This window comes from Girardinichthys multiradiatus, chromosome 6 (genome assembly GCF_021462225.1).
Source record: "Girardinichthys multiradiatus isolate DD_20200921_A chromosome 6, DD_fGirMul_XY1, whole genome shotgun sequence".
Classification (NCBI taxonomy): Eukaryota; Metazoa; Chordata; class Actinopteri; order Cyprinodontiformes; family Goodeidae; genus Girardinichthys; species Girardinichthys multiradiatus.
In genome coordinates, this window is record NC_061799.1 from 10,486,552 (window position 1) to 10,509,739 (window position 23,188).

At 40.9% G+C, this 23,188-nt stretch overlaps 1 protein-coding gene across 1 annotated transcript in view; it reads left to right on the plus strand.

Annotated features, from left to right (window-relative positions):
• Positions 1-23,188, plus strand: part of LOC124870549 (vertebrate ancient opsin-like) — a 132,467-nt gene that overhangs the window by 74,951 nt on the left and 34,328 nt on the right. Inside the window, exon 3 of the mRNA XM_047369301.1 lies at positions 15,624-15,857. Within this exon, the coding sequence (XP_047225257.1) occupies positions 15,624-15,857 (234 nt within the window). The remainder of the gene's footprint in view (positions 1-15,623; positions 15,858-23,188) is intronic.

The following is a 23,188-nucleotide window of genomic DNA, read 5'->3' on the forward strand; positions in this document are numbered from 1 at the left end:
CCACCATCTATAATCGTATCATTCTCCAGCATCTTTAGTACATCTGGCTTTCAGGAGGATAGAGTACAAAGATATATGTTCTTAAGTAAGAGTACAGTTACTTTGATAAAATTTTACTTAAATACCAGTAAAGTTACTCTTTTACAATAATATTAAAATAAAACTAAAAAGTACCTCAATAAAAGTTTCATTAAAAAAAAAGTTATTTAGTTACTCTTTTATAAACAGCAGAAAGTCCCTCTTGTGCCCTCTCAAACACTTTTTAATTAAATGAGCACCTTTATAAATGAAAATGGAACACAAAAATAAAACATGTCAACATATGACATCATGAATACTTGGGAGGTATTACGTGTAAACATTAATTTTCAAATTTCTCCTGTCAGCTGCTGTCTTTAGGGTTCTCTGCAGCTGATCATGTCTCCCATCTCAGTATTCTTCTCTGTCTCAACAAATCCTCTGCATCCTTCATTATATCTATGAAGCTTCTCTGTGGTTTACTCATCCCCAGAAGCTGGTAGTTCTAATCTTCATCCCATCCTTAGTCTAATATAGTCTCTATCCCTCATATTTAATAGTTTTACTTGACTCCAAACTAAGCCTCTGATCCTCTGTTTTCAGCTTCAACCTATGATTTATAATCATAACTCGTACTCGTCGTGTTCCGCTTTATCTGGGACCGGGTCGCAGGGGCAGCAGACTCAGCAGAGACACCCCAGCTCCTCCGGGGGAGCCCAAAGTATTCCCAGGCCAGCCGAGAGACATAGTCCCTCCAGCGTCTCCTGGGTCGTCCCCTGGGCCTCGTCCCGGTGGGACATGCCTGGAACACCTCCCGAGAAAGGCGTCCAGAAGGCATCCGGTATAGAGGCCCGAGCCACCTCAACTGGCTCCTCTCGATGGGGAGGAGCAGCGGCTCTACTCCGAGCCCCTCCCGGATGGCTGAGCTCCTCACCCTGTCTTTAAGGGAGTGCGGGGCCACCCTATGGAAGAAGCTCATTTTAGCCGCTTGTATTCGGAATCTCGTTCTTTCGGTCATGACCAAAAGTTCATGGCCATAGGTGAGGTTAGGAACGTAGACTGACCGGTAAATCGAGTGCTTTGCTTTTCAGCTCCACTCTCTCTTCACCACAATGGACCGGCACAGTGTCCCCATTAATGCGGCAGCCACACCGACCTGTCGATCTGTCGATCTCCCGCTCCATTCTTCCCTCACTCGTGAACAAGATCCCAAGATACTCATCCACTTGAGGCAGGAACTCCCCTCCAACCTGAAGAGGACAAGTCACCCTTTGCTGGTCGAGAACCCTGGCCTTGGACTTGGAGGAGCTGATCCTTATCCCACCTGCTTCATACTTGGCTGCAAACCGCCCCAGTGCATGCTGTAGGTCTTGGCTAGAGAGGGCCAGCAGGACCACATCATCTGCAAAAAGAAGAGACGAAATCCACTGGTCCCCAAACCAGACCCCCTCCGGCCCTTGACTGTGCCTAGAAATCGTGTCCATAAAAGTTATGAACAGGACTGATGAGAAAGGGCAGTCTTTAGTGCCGGCAAAACGGACCAAACTCCTGCTCCGCTCGTACAGAGACCGGAGGGCCCCCGACTCCATACCCCTGGAGCCACCCCCCCCCCCCCCCCCCCCCCACCCCCAACCCCCCACCCCCCCACACACACACACACACAGGTGACCACAAGGGACACAGTCGAATGTCTTCCTCAGGTCCACAAAACATAAGTGGCGGGTTGGGCAAACTCCCGTGAACCCTCGAGCACCCTGCAGAGGGTGTAGAGCTGGTCCAGTGTTCCACGGCTGGAACAAAAACCACACTGCTCCTCCTGAAGCTGAGGTTTGACTATTGGCCGGACTCTCCTCTCCAATACCCTGGCGTAGGCCTTACTAGGGAGGCTGAGGAGTGTCATCCCACTGCAGTTGGAACATACCCTCCGGTCACCCTTCTGATGAAGGGGAACCACCACCCCAGTCTGCCAGTCCAGAGGGACTGTCCCGGACAGCCACGCAATGTTGAAGAGGTGTGTCAACCATGACAGCCCCACAACATCCAGAGATTTGAGGTATTCAGGGTGAATCTCATCCACCCCCAAAGCCCCGCCACCATGGAGCTTTTTAACCACCTTCAGCTTGGGTGATGAAAGAGTCTAACCCCGAGTCCCCAGCCTCTGCTTCCACCAGGGAATACATGATGGCAGGATTAAGGAGATCCTTGAAGTGCTCATTCCACCACCTGATAATGTCCCCAGTCAAGGTCAGCAGCTCCCCACCCACACTGTAAACAGTGTTGGTAAAGCACTGCTTCCCCCTACTGAGGCGCCAGACGGTTTGCCAGAATTGCTTCGAGGCCAACCAGTAGTCCTTCTCCATGGCCTCACCAAACTCCTCCCAGGCCTGGGTTTTTGCCTCTGCCACAGCCCGGGCCACGGCACGCTTGGCCTCACGGTACCTGTCAGCCACCTCAGGAGTCCCACAACCCAACCACAGCCGATAGGACTCCTTGTTCAGCTTGATAGCATCCCTTAGTGCGGGTGTCCACTACCGGGTTCGGGAATTGCCACCGCGACAGGCACCGCAGACCTTATGGCCGCAGCTAGGGCAGCAACTTCGACAACAGATGGCGAGAACATGGTCCACTCGGACTCTATGTCTCCAACATCCCCTGGAATCTGGTCAAAGTTCTCCTGGAGGTGGGAGTTGAATGCATCCCTAGCCGAGGGCTCTGCCAGACGTTCCCAGCAGACCCTTACTTTGTGCTTGGGCCTGCCAAGTCTGCCCAGCTCAGCCCCTCTCTTCACCCGAGTGTCCAAAACATGCGGCCGAAGGTCTGACGACACGACAACAAAGTCGATCGTCGCCCTCCTGCCTAGGGTGTCCTGGTGCCAAGAGAACTGATAAACAACCCTTATGCTTGAATATGGTGTTCATTATGGACAATCTGTGACTAGCACAGAAGTCGAAAAACGAAACACCACTCGGATTCAGATCAGGGAGGCCATTCCTCTTCAGGTGTCACTGTCGTTTCCCACGTGGGCGTTGAAGTCCCCCAGCAGAATAACGGAGTCCCTGGGAGGGGCACTATCCAGCACCCCCGACAGGGACTCCGAGAAGGCCGGGTACTTCGCACTACTGCTCGGCTCGTAGACCGAAACGACAGTCAGAGACCTGTCCTCAACCTGAAGACGCAGGGATGTGACCCTCTCATCCACTGGGGTAAACCCCAACACGAGACGGCTGAGCTGGGGGGCAACAAGCAAACCCACCCCAGCCCGCTGCCTCTCCCCATGGGCCACTTCAGAGTAGAAGAGAGTCCAGCCCCTCTCGAGGAGATGGGTTCCAGAGCCCACGCTGTGCGTGGAGCCGAGCCTGACTATTTCTAGTCGATATCTCTCGACCTCCCGCACAAGATCAGGCTCCTTCCCCCCCAGCGAGGTAACATTCCACGTCCCTAGAGCCAGCCTAGGCATCCGGAGATCGGGCCGCCGAGGTCTCCACCTTTGTCCGCTGCCCAATCCTTTTTGCACCGGTCCCTCATAGCTCCCCCTGCAGGTGGTGGGCCCACTGGGAGATGGCCTCGCATCTCTCATTCGGGCTTGGCTCGGTCGGGTTCCGCAAGGAGCAACCCGGCCACCAGGCGCTCTGCGACGAGTCCCGACCCCAGGCCTGGCTCCAGGGTGGGACCCCGGCTCCACCATACCTGGCGACTTCACGGGCCTTGATTTTATGGTCATCCTGAAGGTGTTCTTTGTCTGACTCTTCACCTAGAGCCTGTTTGCCATGGGAGACCCTACCAGGGGCATTTAAGCCCCAGACAACATCGCCTCTAGGATGATTCGAGCACTCAAACCCTTCCACCACGTTAAGGTGGCGTTAAGTTGTTTTCAGCTTCAACCTACGATTTGTAATCATAACTACAGGTCCTTCCCAAAATATTAGCATATTGTGATAAATTCATTATTTTCCATAATGTAATGATGAAAATTTAATATTCATATATTTTAGATGAATTGCACATTAACTGAAATATTTCAGGTCCTTTATTGTCTTAATATGGATGATTTTGGCATACAGCTCATGAAAACCCAAAATTCCTATCTCACAAAATTAGCATATTTCATCCGACCAATAAAAGAAAAGTGTTTTTAATACAAAAAACGTCAACCTTCAAATAATCATGTACAGTTATGCACTCAATACTTGGTCGGGAATCCTTTTGCAGAAATGACTGCTTCAATGCGGCGTGGCATGGAGGCAATCAGCCTGTGGCACTGCTGAGGTCTTATGGAGGCCCAGGATGCTTCGATAGCGGCCTTTAGCTCATGCAGAGTGTTGGGTCTTGAGTCTCAACGTTCTCTTCACAATATCCCACAGATTCTCTATGGGGTTCAGGTCAGGAGAGTTGGCAGGCCAATTGAGCACAGTGATACCATGTTCAGTAAACCATTTACCAGTGGTTTTGGCACTGTGAGCAGGTGCCAGGTTGTGCTGAAAAATGAAATATTCATCTCCATAAAGCTTTTCAGCAGATGGAAGCATGAAGTGCTCCAAAATCTCCTGATAGCTAGCTGCATTGACCCTGCCCTTGATAAAACACAGTGGACCAACATCAGCAGCAGACCATCACTGACTGTGGGTACTTGACACTGGACTTCTGGCATTTTGGCATTTCCTTCTCCCCAGTCTTCCTCCAGACTCTGGCACCTTGATTTCCGAATGACATGCAGAATTTGCTTTCATCCAAAAAAAGTACTTTGGACCACTGAGCAACAGTCCAGTGCTGCTTCTCTGTAGCCCAGGTCAGGCGCTTCTGCTGCTGTTTCTGGTTCAAAAGTGGCTTGACCTGGGGAATGCGGCACCTGTAGCCCATTTCCTGCACACGCCTGTGCACGGTGGCTCTGGATGTTTCTACTCCAGACTCAGTCCACTGCTTCCGCAGGTCCCCCAAGGTCTGGAATCGGCCCTTCTCCACCTCTTCTCGTTGTGCAGCGTTTTCTGCCACACTTTTTCCTTCCCATAGACTTCCCACTGAAGTGCCTTGATACAGCACTCTGGGAACAGCCTATTCGTTCAGAAATTTCTTTCTGTGTCTTACCCTCTTGCTTGAGGGTGTCAATAGTGGCCTTCTGGACAGCAGTCAGGTCGGCAGTCTTACCCATGATTGGGGTTTTGAGTAATGAACCAGGCTGGGAGTTTTAAAGGCCTCAGGAATCTTTTGCAGGTGTTTAGAGTTAACTCGTTGATTCAGATGATTAGGTTCATAGCTCGTTTAGAGACCCTTTTAATGATATGCTAATTTTGTGAGATAGGAATTTTGGGTTTTCATGAGCTGTATGCAAAAATCATCCGTATTAATAAAAGACCTGAAATATTTCAGTTAGTGTGCAATGAATCTAAAATATATGAATGTTAAATTTTCATCATGACATTATGGAAAATAATTAACTTTATCACAATATGCTAATATTTTGAGAAGGACCTGTACAAGATAACATTATATTATTTACATTAATTGTTAAAATTTTACTAAGCATGTTTACATGGTCATAGTTTTGAACATAAACCAGATACTGTCCACTTATTGACTCCTCCCGTGGAAATTAGATGTGCATTTGGTTAGTGTAAATGATGCTATTTTTAGTTTTAGATTAAGTCCGGTTACAATGTTATTTAAAAAACCCACTAGCACCACTGTCCAAAAAAAGTAAGCACAGTTTCTCACTAAACTCTAAAATCTTTTTTTCACTTACTTCCAAGTGCTTACATTGGTTCGATGTTAAGTGTTTAAATGCCAATGGTTCGTTCTGTTTAGGCAAACTAAGTTTATACTGTATAATAAAGCCATTGCCTTTCTTGTACTTGTAGTTCAACTGGTCCATGATGTATGGCCATGGTTCTTCTTCTTCTTGGAGGTCAATTCTAACTATTTGATGGGTTCTAGCCTCTAGTGTCTTATTGATGTGCCTCCATGTTGGGATCTGATTACTAACCCAGTCGATGGATCACTGCCGTCTCTTTTCTTTTCAATTTAATATAACTATTTTCGTTTACTCAACGTAACAAAAATAATACTTAAATTAAAACATACCCAAGTAAAAGTTCAGTTTTTGAATGCTTAAAAAAGTGGAAAGTACTGTAAAAATGTTCATGCAGACGTTGAGGTCACGCTGAACCAGGCTTATTTTGGAATAATGAGCTACTATTTTGGAGGCTCCAGCTCATGCCTCTAATAACCTACACACTACGAACACAGAACACGTCCCCCTCCAACCAAACACACACACCCACTCTCTTCCGGTCCCTGCCACATGTAAGTGGCAGTCAGCCGAGCCAGCAAAGGCAGACCATAACCCTCCACAATACATCAAAACATGAACTGCAATAAGAACTTAGAACACAGAATCGCTAAAGTACAGACAAGTTGTACTTAATCGCAGTAACAAAAGTACATGTCATTGTTACTTTCCACCCCTGCAGGCTTGAGTACATATATTGTACATATTGTATAGTACAAATCAGGAATTTTTTTATTTGTCCCTGCTCGCTGTCAGCCGGCCGGCCCAGTAGCGCTCACTCATGTATTTACGGTCCACTCCACAGCCAAGCACTGAGCAGATCTACCTGACTGAAGGGACGAGAGGTAGAGAAGAGCGTACTGCATGATGATTAGGTCGAGGGCAACAGGACCTCCACAGGCAGAACCACCACCCCAGCAGGAAAATCCCCAGTAGTCCTGTATGCCAGTTCGCGCCTGGATACCAGGCTGGATCAAACTATCCAGTCATTGACTCAGACTCCATGGTCCTGTTTTGCTGGTCTTGAGTTTAATTTAATACACATAGAGCCAAATAAAAGTTGCACACCTAAATAATAAAAAATACATAAACTCTCGTAAACTTTATATTAGCGTGTGCTTCAAAAATATCAATAGGTGTGTTTTTTTTTAGATTTGGCAGATTAAGTTTAAACATACAGGCAGAATATGCAGAAGGCTCTTGTCAGTGGACAGCTTGCCTCTACAGAATAAGCACACTGCTGCTCAGCATTTTAGAGTTTAAAAAGAGAAAATGCCAGATAGATATGTGTAATATGAGTTTTTCAAAGATGCAGAGTGATGGAACTCTGGTCTTTATGTTAAAGAACAAAGATTTCATTCTGGCACACCTTGCATAAAAGATAAACTTCAGGCTCCTTCTGAATTTACAGGCATGCACTTTCATATCAACAGTTGCAAAAGCCTGCTGTTGGTCCAATGATGACATCCTAGAGCTTTTGGAGACTTCTTTTAACTTTTTTGCAGTCTGCTTTCAGGATGAACTTGCTTAAATGGCCAGATGTGGGGGTATTAGCATTTGTCGTTTGTGTCCTTTAGTAGTAGATTGTTTGTTTACCTAAGGTAAAATTGCTTGTTTTAAATTCTCATGAGATCGTTTTTAATTTCTTATTAGACTGAAAAGATACTACATCTTTCTTTCTGGATACCTTAGACATCTCTTTCGACCCTTACCATAGTGTTCGCTCTCTCTTCCGCAGTGAAGAACTCTCCAGACTAAATGTCTGAGGTTTAAACAGGGCAAACCCTCCTCAGAATGTAATGATTTTGTCATAATGTGAGAATAAATGTGGGGTGTCCTAATTTATTCCTTAGTAGAAATTACATATTTTATGAAATTTTAATGGACAAAATAATTTTCTTTTCAATTTTAAATTACTTGATTTTTTAGCATTGTTTAAACTCACTATATGTCTAAATATATTACAAAAACATAGGCTGTCATAGGATGTCCTAATTTGTTCCACATCACTATAGGGTGGTCTGTAAAGCTTACTCTTAGTTTAATGCTCATTGCTAAGCTTGTAGCTTGTAGTATTCAACATTTTGTTAAAAGGCTGTGCTAATATGTGCCATCACAAGGACACAACACATAAATATTAATTACTTACCTTTGGGGATTGCTGATTAGCATGTGAAATAGTTTCTTTTAAGGGCAGTTAGTAAGCCAGCCACCCAGCCAACACAGTGATTGCTCTCCATTTCTTCAATTTGACTGTGATCTCTTGCATTTTGTTCCTTTAATTAGAGCCCAAATAGCAGCTGTTAACCACCAACTCTCCTGATACTACAAAATTAAAAAGTCTGCCAGTGGAAATGGCAGAAGAATTAAAATAAAGCTTTTAGCAACCAGACAGGTGAACATTTTATTTTCACAAGGGTGAAACATTTGATTTAATGCAAAATGATATGAAACAACTAAAATCTGTCTACCTTTAGACATCTACAATCAAATGTGTTTGGAGAACAGCATGAAAACATTTGGTATTTTTTATTCTAATATAGTCTGGTCTATGCATGAAAACCAGAGACAAATAAAGCTATTACTCTCATGAGAAGAAAGGTTTGATTGTTATTATTCTTGCATGAGTTTTAGGCGCAAAGAATACTGGAGATACACTTTTAAGCTGTTAATTGGGACCTGTCGGTCAGGAACACTATAATTTGAGGAGTGCTTGGTGTTGAGCTGCCACTTTTCCACATTGAGAGGAGTCAGCTGATGCAGTTGTTCCATCAGATCAGGAGGCCCTCAGGCCACCCACCTTTGGTCATTTTCTGAGAACATCTTATTCGGAGGAGACACCGGTACAGACCTAGAATTTGCTGGAGGGACTACATATCTTCTGGCCTTGGAAGAGCTTTGGATCCCTAGAATTAACTGAAGAGGGTTGCATAGGAGAGGGGATTCCTCAGTTTAGTTTTTGGACCTGTTACCCTCTCAGCCTAACCTCAGAGAAGTTGAAGACAATCATTGGTGCAGATTTGGCCACAGTAAGACTTATAGGATGATTTACATGTGCGGTTTCTGAAATGTACAAATACTGGCCAATCCCTGTGCATGAAGAGTAAAGTGCTCATAGGTCTGGTGGCTGGAACCGGTTGTCATTTATACACCACACTGCTTTTTATCCCTAACTTTGGAAAGCTTACCCATGGAATAAATGAACAAAAAACAGTAAAAACATTTTTTTTTTCACATATACATCCTGAAACATAATTTTTCACACAAATAAAGTAGTTTCAAATGTTGTGTAATATATTGTTGTTTTTCATAGAATGCTTGGCAAAAATAAGTATTTAATGACCACTCAGCTGAATGAGCAACCTTCAGTCAACGATGAATGCTTAATAATGCTACAGATTAACATATTCCACCAGACTGTCTAGCACAATATTGTGCAAAACTGCAAAGACCAGAATGAAATCACACATTTTCTGAGGCCTATAGAGCTGAGTTTTACCAAACGAGCCAAGGCCCATATATCTCCCCTTCACTCCCCTTGAAGTAGTGCTCCACAGTGGCCACAATGAGCAATTCCGGGTCTTTTGTTAAGAGGTCCAAAAACCCGGCATGTAGAGCACCAACATCAGGTTTCCCTCCTTTAAATGCAATTTAGATTTTGGTAGAACTTCATAACATGCCTTGTAAAATAAAATCAACTTAATAGCTATTCGTTATTCTGCATGAAGAAGCTTGTTTTTGCTCCTTTGTGAAATAACGCACAAAAGATAAGCAGATTATTAAAATTTCCTTACCTGCTAAATGCCATGACTTTTCAGAAGCTCGTAAAATAGATTGTTGCATGAATATTAGAAATTAAATCATATACAGATTCATTAAGTAACATTGTTTTAACACTCAGGGATCCCTTCGTTCTGTGCTCCACCTGTGTTCTTTGAACACAAAAAGAGATCTTTTAAAAATTGTTATGGAAAATTGTTTATACATGTTATATTTTATATACATTTTATATTTCTGCCATTACTAATTTCAGTCCGCATCATACATAAATGTTCAAAACTTTTATAAAATTCTAACCTATGCTAATTTTAGCACTAGTGAGAATACTTTTCATTTTAATAAAAAAATAACTCACACTTGTACATGCAAAAGAAAAATTTGTTTGGGGTTACCAACTGACCCTGTGATCGAAGCAACATTGATTCTGATAATATCTTGTAAAATCAACAATACCTTCACCTTGTGGAAAAGAATAAGCAATACATTTTAAATTGCAATTGTGTAAAAAATGCATTCTGAATGGAGGTCAGTGACACAAACAATCCCAGAGGGACACAAATTGCTCTATTTAGTTTAAAAGTTACATGAAAGACTTAAAGGAACAACATATGACAAATTAAAATTTCTTCACAGCCTGACAAAATTTGAAAGAAATATCAAGGGATCTAGGAGGATTAAGAGCAACATACATCCTTTTCAGGAATCCTGAACTCAGGCCCAGCTGTCTTTAAAATTTCTTGTTTCAGAAGCTAATTTTTTTTATATTATGCATAATCTATCCTGTCTAACCATAAGGCAGTTGTAGGCTTTTTTTTTTTCTACTCACGTCTCCCATAGCATTCAGACTACTGCAATCAGACAGTTTTGTTAAGCCTATGAAGCATTTATGCAATTAGCCAATGTAATCCTCAAATAAATAATATGTAAAAAAAAATAATTCATTGAATATAATCCACCATAAACATCATATGAAACCTTTAGCAGCTAAACATAATGGTTCACTATAATGGAGTAATAATTCTCCAACATAACATTGTCTCTGCTGCACCGGAAGTCCATACTTACATAAACATGCAAACCTGATCTTAGGCAGTGGATCCTAAGCTGTTGTTCAAATTCAAAAATCCTGATACCATTAGTTTTTCTGTTGTACATATATTTATTACATTAGAGCTAATAAGTATAAAATTAATATTGTGATGAACTGGTGAACTGTACATGGTGTACCCAGCCTCTCGCCTGATGGCAGCTGGAGATAGGCGTCCGTCCATCCGTCCATCCATCCATCCATCCATCCATCCATCCATCCATCCATTCATCCATCCATCCGTCCATCCATCCATTCATCCATCCATCCATCCATCCATCCATCCATCCATCCATCCATCCATTCATTCATCCATCCTTGGTATATTTTGGTAATCATAATTATCTTACATCTTTCATGTAATGTAAATCAATAATAGCGGGTGTGGTAATCATAATTATTTTATGTCTTTCCTTATAAATCGACAATATTAGGGTAAAGGGAATTGGGAGGCTGCATCTAATTTCCACGTTAGTGTTGAAATTCATCAAATGAGGATGCTAGTTTTCTTTTGACTTGAACCCACCATAGTTGACATTGCATATCAGATTAACTAGATCCAACATTATAAATCCAAACTGACTAAATTAGCACCTGCGCTCAACCTTTTGCACTTAGTTTTTCAAAGAAACTTGAGAGTTTGAAGGAGTTGTTCCATACATACATTTTTCTGAACAAAAATCTCACAAGGTTCTTGAACACTCTTGGGGGTAGATGAGAAAAATGTGAAGGGGATGTCAGTCCCTGGCAAAGTTTGATTAGTCTGCCACAATGGAGGAGTATTTATTTGTACAGGGACTTACTGTTCAAGAAATACAAACACACCTGTCTGATGAAAGCAGAACTATTTGTATGAATGCTGAAAGCTCAAAGGATTAATGAAAAGATAGGCATCCAGAACCAAATGTGGTCTACAGGCTTTTAATTAAAATGGGAACTGAGGCAATCTATCATACGTCACAATGCTGTCAAATCAAAGTCTTAGAACATCTGGAAGCAGATGTAACAGCAGCAACAATAGTGTAAATACACATATAGGTATATATATTTATTTTCTGGGAACAAAATAAAGAAATAACTTTTTTTTTTTTTTAAATGACCAGTGGGACAATCATTGCTTCCTCTAATGTCAGTACTTTGTACCACCAACAGTTGCCAATAGGACAGCACTTAGTCCTATGCTTTAATATTTCACAAGGTTGGAGCATACAGAGAGAGGAATCTTTGACCATTTCACTGCGCTCAATAGGTCGACTACAGCCCTGAGTCCTCTCTTATGGTCTTATTCAGTAGGACTGGGGATATTGATGCACATTATGCCTATAAATCACACAGGCTATGTGGTCCAGCATATAGTAGAGAAGAATAGGAGATATGAATCAGGCTTTAGTATCATCTGACTAAAGCACATGGTTCTAGCTAAAGTCCCAGTAGCATGTGTTTCCATTTGTGAGGGCAGAACAGAAAATATTGGCTCTGTAAAGAGTAATATACATCAGAAAAGCTGTCGTGTATTGCATCAGCTGACCTTATCTAATTGGCTCCTTTAACACACATGGGACAAATCATCATGAAGTACACCACAGATTTCAGCGGTGGGTAGTTTTATTAGGGGCACTGACACTTCTCAATAGAACAGGCTCGAAAGGAATAGTTGAGTGTAGTGCCTTGGAGTGTTGGCCGCTGAACAGACTCAACCCAGTATGTGTTGTTTAATAAACCATAATGGGGGGGTAAAGATAAATTATAAATTGAAAAATATTCAGCCAAACTAATTTTAAATCGACTGAACAATTCATAATTTCCCCTCGTACTGAGGGGGAAATTATGACTGTGGAGGCCAGGTCATCTGGCGCAGCACCCCGTCACTCTCCTTCTTGATCAAATAGCCCTTACACAACCTGGAGGTGTGTTTGGGGTCATTGTCCTGTTGAAAAATAAATGATGCTCCAACTAAACGCAAACTGGATGGAATAGCGTGCCGCTGTAATATGCTTTGGTTGCATGCTGGTTCAGTACGCCTTTAAATTTGAATAAAGCCCCAACAGTGTCACCTGCAAAGCACCCCCACACCATCACACCTCCTCCTCCATGCTTCACGGTGGGAACCAGGCATGTAGAGTCCATCCGTTCACCTCTTCTGCGCCGCACAAAGACACGGTGGTTGGAACCAAACATCTCAAACTTGGGCTCATCAGACCAAAGCACAGATTTCCACTGGTCTAATGTCCATTCCTTGTGTTCTTTAGCCCAAACAAGTCTCTTCTGCTTGTTTCCTGTCCTCAGCAGTGGTTTCCTAGCAGCTATTTTTCCATGAAGGCCTGAGTCACACAGTCTCCTCTTAACAGTTGTTCTAGAGATGTGTTTGCTGCTAGAACTCTGTGTGGCATTGACCTGTTCTCTAATCTGAGCTGCTGTTAACCTGCGATTTCTGAGGCTGGCGACACTGATGAACTTATCGTCCACAGCAGAGGTGACTCTTGGTCTTCCTTTCCTGGGGCGGTCTTCGTGTGAGCCAGTTTCTTTGTAGTGCTTGATGGTTTTTGCGACTGCACTTGGGGACACTTTCAAAGTTTTCCCAATCGTTCGGACTGACTGACCCTCATTTCTTAAAGTAATGAAGGCCACTCGTTTTTCTTTACTTAGAAAACTGATGGTCCCAACCCCATTTATAAGGCTTGAAATCCCACTTATTAAACCTAACATGGCACCTGTGAAGTGAAAACCATTTCAGACCTCTTGAAGCTCATCAACAGAATGCCAAGTTCGCAGAGCAGTAATCAAAGCCAAAGGTGGCTACTTTGAAGAACCTAGAATATAAGACATATTTTCAGTTGTTTCACACTTTTTTGTTCAGTATATAATTTCACATGTGTTAATTCATAGTTTTGATGCCTTCAGTGTGAGCTACAATATTCATAGTCATGAAAACAAAGACAACTCCTTGAATGAGAAGGTGTGTCCAAACTTTTGGTCTGTACTGTATGTTCAAGGTAGTGTTGCGCCAAGTGTACTTGTGAAGCCCTTTATCCTCTAACCCCCGGGTTTGAACATGGCTAGCAGCTACTATTTAACGTCTGATCATCATTATCCTACTCCAGGATCCCTTGTTACATCCAACAAACTGTCAGCTATCACTTAAAGGGTTCAAATCTCTTTTGCTATTTGGTGCACCATATGCACAGTTATAGTAATCTTTGTCTGTTTAATGCAAAATCACATCAGTCCTGTCAGAAGTGGCAAATTCCAACAGTGCTCATCCAGAACCATTCTAGGAAAGGAGGAAGGACATCCGTAAATAAGGGGTTGGTACAGAGCCTAAGCTGTTATCGGCGTTATGTCCATGAGCTGATATAATATCAGACCCATTACTGAAAAATTCAAGTACCATTCCATGTACCAGTTGCAACCTCTGGTCCATATTTGGAGAAACCCTTGATTCTGATTTACATGACCGGCGGCCCATTTTGCCACTCCACATCATATTTTCCTGCTGAACCAGGTTTTTATTATATATCCCAGTCACACAAAATCCGCCACCCGGACATGAGGGTAGATTCTCGAACCAACTAGTGCTTCAAATGGGCCTTTACCCACTAGTTCGCAATCCCTGTAGCTCTACATCCTTATTGAACTTCTCATAAACCTACCACAAATGCAGCATCAGCCTCACCAACTGACATAAACTACAACTCTTACAGGGCATTTGTAAAATGCACAGAATGTTGCTTTGATTGCATAGGAATGATTCACAGTAAATGATTAGAGAGGCATCAAGAAATCGGCTAATGGCTGGAATCGACTGATGTTCAGCTTGAAACTCAAAAATCCAATATGTTTTAGATCAGTGAGTGCATCATACCTAAGATATTCTAGGTCCCCTTATCCAATACACACTTCAGTATGAAAGTTGTTACTGAAAGAAGAAAACTCAAATCAAAGCTATTTCAGTAATGTGTTCACAAAGGAAGACAAAGGAGGAACAAAAGGTGTGATTAGCTATTACAACGGAAACTGTATCATCTAAGGAGGCATCTCAGGTGTTCTTTCAGGCTACAATAGATATTTTTTGCAGGTGCCAGTCATTTCCATCCTGGGTAATCTGGTACTTGCTTTGTTCTTGTCATACCCAACTTTTTCATGTACAGTACTTGTCTGGCACAGGACATACCTGCCTCTTGAATTGTTCATTGAATTAGGAAAGAGTAGGTAGATAACAAGAAGGATAACAGATAACAGAAAGGCTCAATGCACCTGCTGTCTGTCCTGGAACATACAGAATTTGGAAATGTCGACAGCCTTTTTAAAACCTTATAAAATAAGGTAAGGGTCTACATTTATAAAGGGATTACACATCCAGACCGCTGTTTACAGTTATTAATGTTAATCGCACTAATCCAATATTTATAAACAGCGGCCGAACTTTATAAATAGTGGCACTTGTAAAGAGCTAATACCAAAAATATCATCTGATTCTTCAGAAACCTTATAAGAATCTGACAGCATTTAACCCACTACGACTAAACCTGAGAAATGTATAACGTCTTCCGTGCCCTTTGACTGAAGAATGAGGAAGAACGAGCAAGGCATGGCTAAGGTCTGAAAAAAACATTTTTGCCAGACAAATTCAAATAAGATGGATAATAAAGTATTCTGAGTGATTTTCTGTCACTCGCAATTCATCACTCTTTAGAGTTATTAATGTCATTCCTCGTGATTCACATCTCTCGTTTCTGCTTTTTATCCTCCTCACAAGCCCCCTTTTTCCCTCACTTCAGCATTTCTTATCTGCCCTTTTTTTACTCAGATCAACCTTTTTTCCTGTAATAACTCTGGCAAATAGGAGAGATCCAGCTATCACAATCTAAATGTCAGGACAAACTGTGTCATCTTAAGAGTCTCTTATGCCCTTAACCCTGATTCTCTTTCCCCTCTCTTTTCTTGGGCTGTCTGTAGGTGAGTGGGATCAATGCATCACTGAGCAAGAAGCGTGAGCAGCGTGTCTTGTTCATGGTGGTGGTCATGGTGATCTGTTACCTACTGTGCTGGCTGCCATATGGGATCATGGCCCTGTTGGCCACCTTCGGGCCGCCTGGCCTTGTCACGCCCGAAGCAAGCATAATTCCCTCAGTTTTGGCTAAAACGAGCACAGTCATCAACCCGGTCATCTATGTCTTCATGAATAAACAGGTGAGAGGCAAAGAGGGAGGATTCTAGCTGAGATCTCTTAGGCATTGCTGTCAGGCTGGGGGGACCTGAGCCACTGACACCAGCCTTTTCTCATGTGTTCAAGTTGTTTTGATATGATATAGGTGAGTCATTTCTAAATATTCTTGGCAAGGTTTTTTGGTATATGCACGTGTGAGTAAATATGTGAACTGGCTTGTGTATGATTATTTGTATTTGGTAAAAATTGTGCTGAGAAAAACTCACTGCAGGGAAGAATCCCAGTCCAGTAATCTGATATTTGATGTTGTTAACAAGACAAATGTCATCCCAGTTCCATATATCCCAGGTCTCACTAAACAAGTCTAATATGTTTTGGCGTTAAATGATCAAAACCCTTCATGTCATTCCACCAAAGTCATGGTATCCCGTGCTTTTCAGACCACTCACACTTTTTGCCATTTCAAGAAAGCATTTATTATTTGAAGTGCTGATCAATTCAGTTCAATTCACATTCTGTCTCATTTCATCTAACTTTCTTTGAATTGGCAATTGGAATGGGCCTGGGATCCTTAAATCAATCAATTTTATAAGCTCTTTCTCTTTGTTTTAGTTTAGGTGAAGAGGAAATTTAAGCATTTCAACACTTCAAGCTTTTTTAATTTAAAAACTAAGTTTTAAATATATTTTAAGTATATTATGTTATATTAAATTTCCCTTCAACCTTAGCAGATAAGGTACACATTTTTAGAAATGTCATTTCCATTTTTGTAATATTTATGTAGCTTTAACATATAATATATGGTTAAAAAGGAGGCATTTTTAGATTTAGATGTCTTATTTTCTCATTTTCAGTTGCTTTGTGAACCATGGTGAGATTTTGCAAACTTTTAAGCATCATGGTTTATATTAGTTTTTTTTAAAACACTTGTGGCTGTACAAGAGTAGGATGTGTCTTGAGGTGGTAGTATTTCTCACTCATCAACTACCACGGTCCGGAAAGCGTCATATATGAGCTACACCATACAAAGTGCATCAAGGGCATGGTAATGACAAAGGGGACTTTTATGACAAATATAAGGACGTAAAGGAGAACTACGAATCTTGACAGTGCTAACAAAGCAATTCACAATATGCATCTCAACCATTCTATGTAAACCAGATAATAATTTTAAAACACGTTTTGACACAATGAGAGCCTTTGGAGGTATACCTTTATTAAACAGAATGTGGACTACCATATAAATAAGATTTGTGAAACTAAATTGGTGAAGGGCAGCTTTCTCATCACCCACACAAAATCTGTGTTTCAACAGTTGTCGCCGCAGGATTGTAAAACAACTGTTTATTCCTAAGTTTGTCATATGCAAAATCTTTGTTTACAGATGTGGAACAACACAGGGCTAAGGGGGACAGTTCATAGGCAACCCTAAACCTCTCTTAAATAACTTACATGGAGTCAGCAGCCAGACCATTGAGGACATTTTGTGGAAGTGTTAAGTTTATGGATTAAGAACATGTGTTGTTTTACCACCGTCTTCAATAATTAAGAAAATGGAGTGCTATTGCACACCTGTGTTCATCACAGTAACCATACTGGTCAGAACTAGAGCAGAGTTTTTTACATCTACCGACATTTATCTGATTTTTGCTGACAACTACTCATTTTCCACTGTGGATAGTTACAGCAAGAGTCCAATCACCACATAGCTCTTTTAAATCTCTAGGGAGTAATGTTGTCGGACTCTAGACCAGATCTCAACTACATTTCTAAAGTCTTGATGTTGTCTCAATCAGAACTAGATTTCTGTTTGGTCTTACCCCGAGGTTGTTCTCAAGCCACAATTGCAACATCTTTTTTTTACTGCAACTTAAGTGAAACTCTTGGCTGCATTCAAATGCTACCAAGTTTTAAAAATTGAAAAGTCAGATTTCTTTAAGTTACATTACAATTAAAGCAATGGTTTTGAACTTGGTCTGGTTCTTGACTCAGTCTTAGGTTAGTTGGTCCTAATTACAACACTACAAAGTAGGGTGCTGGTCTGTTGGACCTTTTAGGTACTCCTCTGTGATAATAAGTGTCCTAGGTTCCTTCTTTTAAATGGATAAATTACAAATAAATTATGACTATATTAATTCACATTTAGGCTGGAGACTTTATTGGTTCTATTTCCTTTCTGAGTGCCCATTGTGAGTTCGATATCACGTAGATTACATCATCTGTTTTTTGCAACTTTCAGCTGCCTTCTTAACTGCCTTGTACTCACTCACTTTCATTTACCTTTTTTTTTTACATACAAATCAACTTACGGCATAAAAAGTATTACATTTCATTCTGAAAATGCAAAACTCTGCGGCATTAGCACTGGGGAATATGCAAAAATAAAGTGATGATGGTTCAACAAACAATGGTCAACAAACAATGATCTCAACACCATGACTGGGTAAATCACAGATGTTAAAAAGAAGAGGGAGAAAGCTGCCAAAACTCACTCAGACCTGGGAAAAGAAAAATCTTATGACACAGATGCAAAGATTTCTACTATGGATAACCACATCAATGCTTACTGCAAGCCAAGTGCCAGTTTAGAAAAGAGTGAGAGCTGTTCCTCTCTGCCAGTAAACAGCATATATTGGTAGATTGTAAGATGTTTTAAGACATTTTCTTACCCTATAATGAGGTATTTGCTTTGCTGGGATAGGATCACTAAACATCTGAGTGAAACCATTTAGAAAAAGATTAAAAAAATTAGAAAACCTTGTTTTATATCTGGATGCAGTTACTTTGTTTAATTATGGAAAAAAAGCTGAAATATAAATTGTGTTTCAAGTTTGATGTTCACAATCATGTGGAGGGACAACAGCACAACAGGATAAGCCACAAAAGTATACCTCTGTCAAAAGCTGTCAGTGAACAGACAAATTATTGGGGCCAATAGAAAATTAGCTATTTAGTCCAGGCCAGCTCATGCTGTTATGAGTGAGGGGCCGCAGAGACAGGGTGACAACATAAAATCCAGAAAAGCTGATAGAGCTGGGAAACAAACACAAACATCATGTATTTTCTCAGTAATTCCTCTGACCCCAGCTCCAGTGGCACATGTAAGGGAAACACATCTGATTAACATTATGTATACATGGGACTGGAAGTGCAAAGCCTTCGAATAGAAATATTTCATCACAGCAGACCATAAAAGTAATTTCACATCATTCATGCAATGCTTGCTGGTTTTTATTATTTGGATCCAGTGACCGATGAAAACAAGTATGTTTTTGTTCAATCATTCTGTTGGACCTTATTTATCCAGCAGTTTCACATTCAACCCACACATAGTTTGTAGGTCAGAAACAATGGTTGCAACAGATCCAAGATTCTCCATTCAGAAAATTAGATTTAACTATTTAGAGCAAAGATCTGATGAATTTAAATCAAATTTACTGACCCTCATTGACCCATTAATAAGGATGCTTACGCAGTGTTGCCACAAAGGAAAATGAACTGTGGGCAGGAATTCTTTAACCTTTTATGAACTACCATAGAACAAGTTCGCCAGACCATATTTTTACATGTTTGCATGTTGTAGAGCCATTTTTTGGAGCATTTCAATTACATCCTAAATTATAATAATTTGTTTATGATAAATCCATATTAACTAAATAAATTACTAAAAAGTGCAATTAACCACCAGAAAAACAAAAAAAGAATCGTTTTGTTTTTTTAATATACATATTTTCCTAAATACAGAAATATCATAGCTGTATCCCTCAAAACTTGTAATGAAAAAAGGTGCACAAAACCCTTTCAAACCACACATTTATTTGCTGTGTTCATAGCTTTCTTTTTGAAATACACAAATTTTTATAAACAGAGACAAGAACAGAAATAAAATGTACATTGTGAACAATTTGAGAAAAGATTATATGTACATTATAATGAACTATTTACATTAGTACAATCAAATCTCTAAGTGTGACCATTCTCTGTAAACCCTAGAGATGGTAGTGCATGAAAATCTCAGTAGATCAGCAGTTTCTGAAATACTCAGACCAGCCCGTCTGGTATGGAGGACCGATCCTGACAAAATTAAAAATAAAAGCAGAAATATATATATTTTGTTTTTCCTTTTCCTTAGACATGCATTTTCATCAAGAAATGTAAATATTTTCTTTTTCCTTTTCCTTACACATGCCTTTGTTCTTTTTGCGTTTCCTCATCTCTCTTTTTCCTTTACTGTATGCATTTCTCCTTCATTATGCAAATGAGGAGGGCTGCCTTCTTCTCTCCAGCTCCTCTACTATTGGTCAATAAACAGGAAGGAGGAGGATCCATGTGCAGGCCGAGGGTGTGTCCCAATTCAGGGGCTGGATCTTCCAAGTCCGTACTTGTGGGCCGATTACGTCACAACGCCGGGCGGAAGGTCTGTCAAATGCGGCCGACAAATGTGTCCTTCTTTTGCCCGATTTGAAGGATGACTTGTGAGTATCCTTCGCGGTCCATCTTTTCCCATGATTCATTGCGGGTCAAAGCGGTTTGGTCAAACAGGGGCAGCCATGCCGGACCACAGTGGCAAAAGCTGTGAGTAAACTGAAAAATTACACTTTCTGTGACACAAATTAACCTTTACAATGTTTTTAGTGCGGGAATATAACTGTGCAGACGTGAAAAATCTGCTTGATTTCTCAAGACATCGCTTAATTTCAAATGTGCTCCGACGTGCTCAGAGTTTTCTGATCCGATAGTAACTACCCGCTTGCCTCCGCCAGCAAGCTAGACCCGGAAAGATCTGACCGGACTGTCGGCACTGAGCTCCCCCTGGCAGTCATCACAGTGAACGTTAAACACAAGTGATTTCTAATAGTCTGTGTCAGTGTTATTTTAATGTATTGTGTCATTTGTTCATGTAAGTCGATTTGACATTACAGGTGATATTAAAGTTAACCTGAATAAATGGACAATTTTATGTAATCTTACCGTATCGCTGGAGAGTGTGATTGAGAATAAATAAGCTTTTATATATTCATTTTTGATGAAGAAATGTGCTATATGTGTTTTTAAAAGTATATTTATAATTCAGCTAGCATTATAATTCGTGATTCCAGGTACAGCTGAAGAGAAATATACTTTCAAATGCAAGCAAATCTCAGTAAAGAAGTGAAAAGTTTGAAAGAGCTTGTTTTAGGCATTTGCATAGAAATATTTTAATATATTCTGCAAATTAAGACAAATGTAAAATTAAAAAAAGGCTTTTTTTACACTGATATTAAGCAAGATGGGTTTTTTTGTTGTTTAGGGACAAAGGAGCAGACGGGCCAGTTTATTGAGCTCAGGGGTGAGAATGACCACCTTTTTACTGGAGCTTAAAACTCAGCCACCGTGGCTTGGAGGTACAATAACAACATTCTTTGCAGTCAGTTTCTGTCCAGTTTCAATAACTCCTATCTTTCTAACTTTCATAAATATCCATCCAGTGATTAACATACTTCTTTTGGTTTCCCCTCTTTCCTTTTGCTTGTTTAGGATAGTTCTGGAGAATATGGCCAACAGGAGAAGGTCACCCCCTTGCAGGCCAAAAAAAACTGGGACAATATGAAAAGGAAATATACAGTATGTTCAGAACTACTCATGTCACACACAAATAAAAAATATTTCTAAAAGTCTTATTGGTTTCTCTGTTTAGTCAACTCCTTTTTTCTTCTTTCTAACTTTAGGATTGCAAGTATACAGGGTCAGGAGAGGGAGTCAGTGAAAAGCCCACTGCTGCTACTTGGCCCTGATTTGTCCTTGTGGATGAGGTGTTGGGACAGAGGTCTTCCACAACACCTCCTGTCCTAATTGCCTCCATCCCTGAGGACACTCCAGGGCCAAGCGGAGTGGTGGGAAACCAGATGGAGAAGGAAGACAGCAAGAAGGGGTCAGAAAAGAAAGAGGGACAGAGATGAGGAGATGATGGAGTTGATCAGGGAGGACATGACGGTACAGAGAGAACCAGAAGAGAGGAGGGCACAGACAACAGACAGACTGTTTTCCAAAGAATGGCACCAAAATAAGGGGCTACATAAGAAATAAATAAATATGTTTTGTTCAGATAGTTTCTTAAAGTTTTAAGCTGTTCTAATAAATTTCTAAATTGTTTTTGTCACCAATGTATTTTATTTCCATTTGACCTAACAATACATCAACTTCATTTAAATTTCTAAACACAAAGTTTATTTTGAAAATTAGAAATAGCATTTTAAACAGAATGTGGAAAAAAACAACATTCAAACAGATCAAGATTATAAGACAAAAGGCATAAAATAAAACTATGTACAAGTATTTATAATGGCAACAGCAGGATCAACCTGAGTGACCGGTTCCTGGAACACCTCTTCAACAGAACAAAGAGGCAGATGTCTTTCTGAACAGAAAGTTTCTGGCGATGTGGCTAAATCTCTCGCAAGGTCAGAGACTTGGATGGACGCTGCAACTGAGACCTGTGGTTAGTCTTTCCGGATGGTGAGCGAAGCATCACACAGGTGGTCTGCAAATGTTTGTGATGCCTCTTTCATCCATCAAGTTTAAAGGGCTGGCTGGACCACATCACTAAGATGTAATCAGAAATATGCAGAATTAGAAGATGGTGCTCACAAAATATTACAATTAGTTAAACCCCTCCAAAATTAATCACATCTATGATATTATTCTTGACTGCATACAGTAGTCATGTTCTGGTGGTGTGTGTATATATAAAGTACAGACCAAATGTGTGGACACACCTTCTCATTTAAAGAGTTTTCTTTATTTTCATGACTATGAATATTGTAGCTTCACACTGAAGGCATCAAAACTATGAATTAACACATGTGGAATTATATACTGAACACAAAATGTGAAACAACTGAAAATATGTCTTATATTCTAGTTTCTTCAAAGTAGCCACCTTTTGCTTTGATTACTGCTCCGCACATTCTTGGCATTCTGTTGATGAGCTTCAAGAGGTAGTCACCTGAAATGGTTTTCAATTTCATTTGCCTGGAGGTGTGTTTGGGGTCATTGTCCTGTTGAAAAATAAATGATGGTCCAACTAAACGCAAACCGGATGGAATAGCATGTCGTTGCAAGATGCTGTGGTAGCCATGCTGGTTCAGTATGCCTTCAATTTTGAATAAATCCCCAACAGTGTCACCAGCAAAGCACCCCCACACCATCACACCTCCACCTCCATGCTTAACGGTGGGAACCAGGCATGTAGAGTCCATCCGTTCACCTCTTCTGCGCCGCACAAAGACACGGTGGTTGAAACCAAACATCTCAAACTTGGACTCATCAGACCAAAGCACAGATTTCCACTGGTCTAATGTCCATTCCTTGTGTT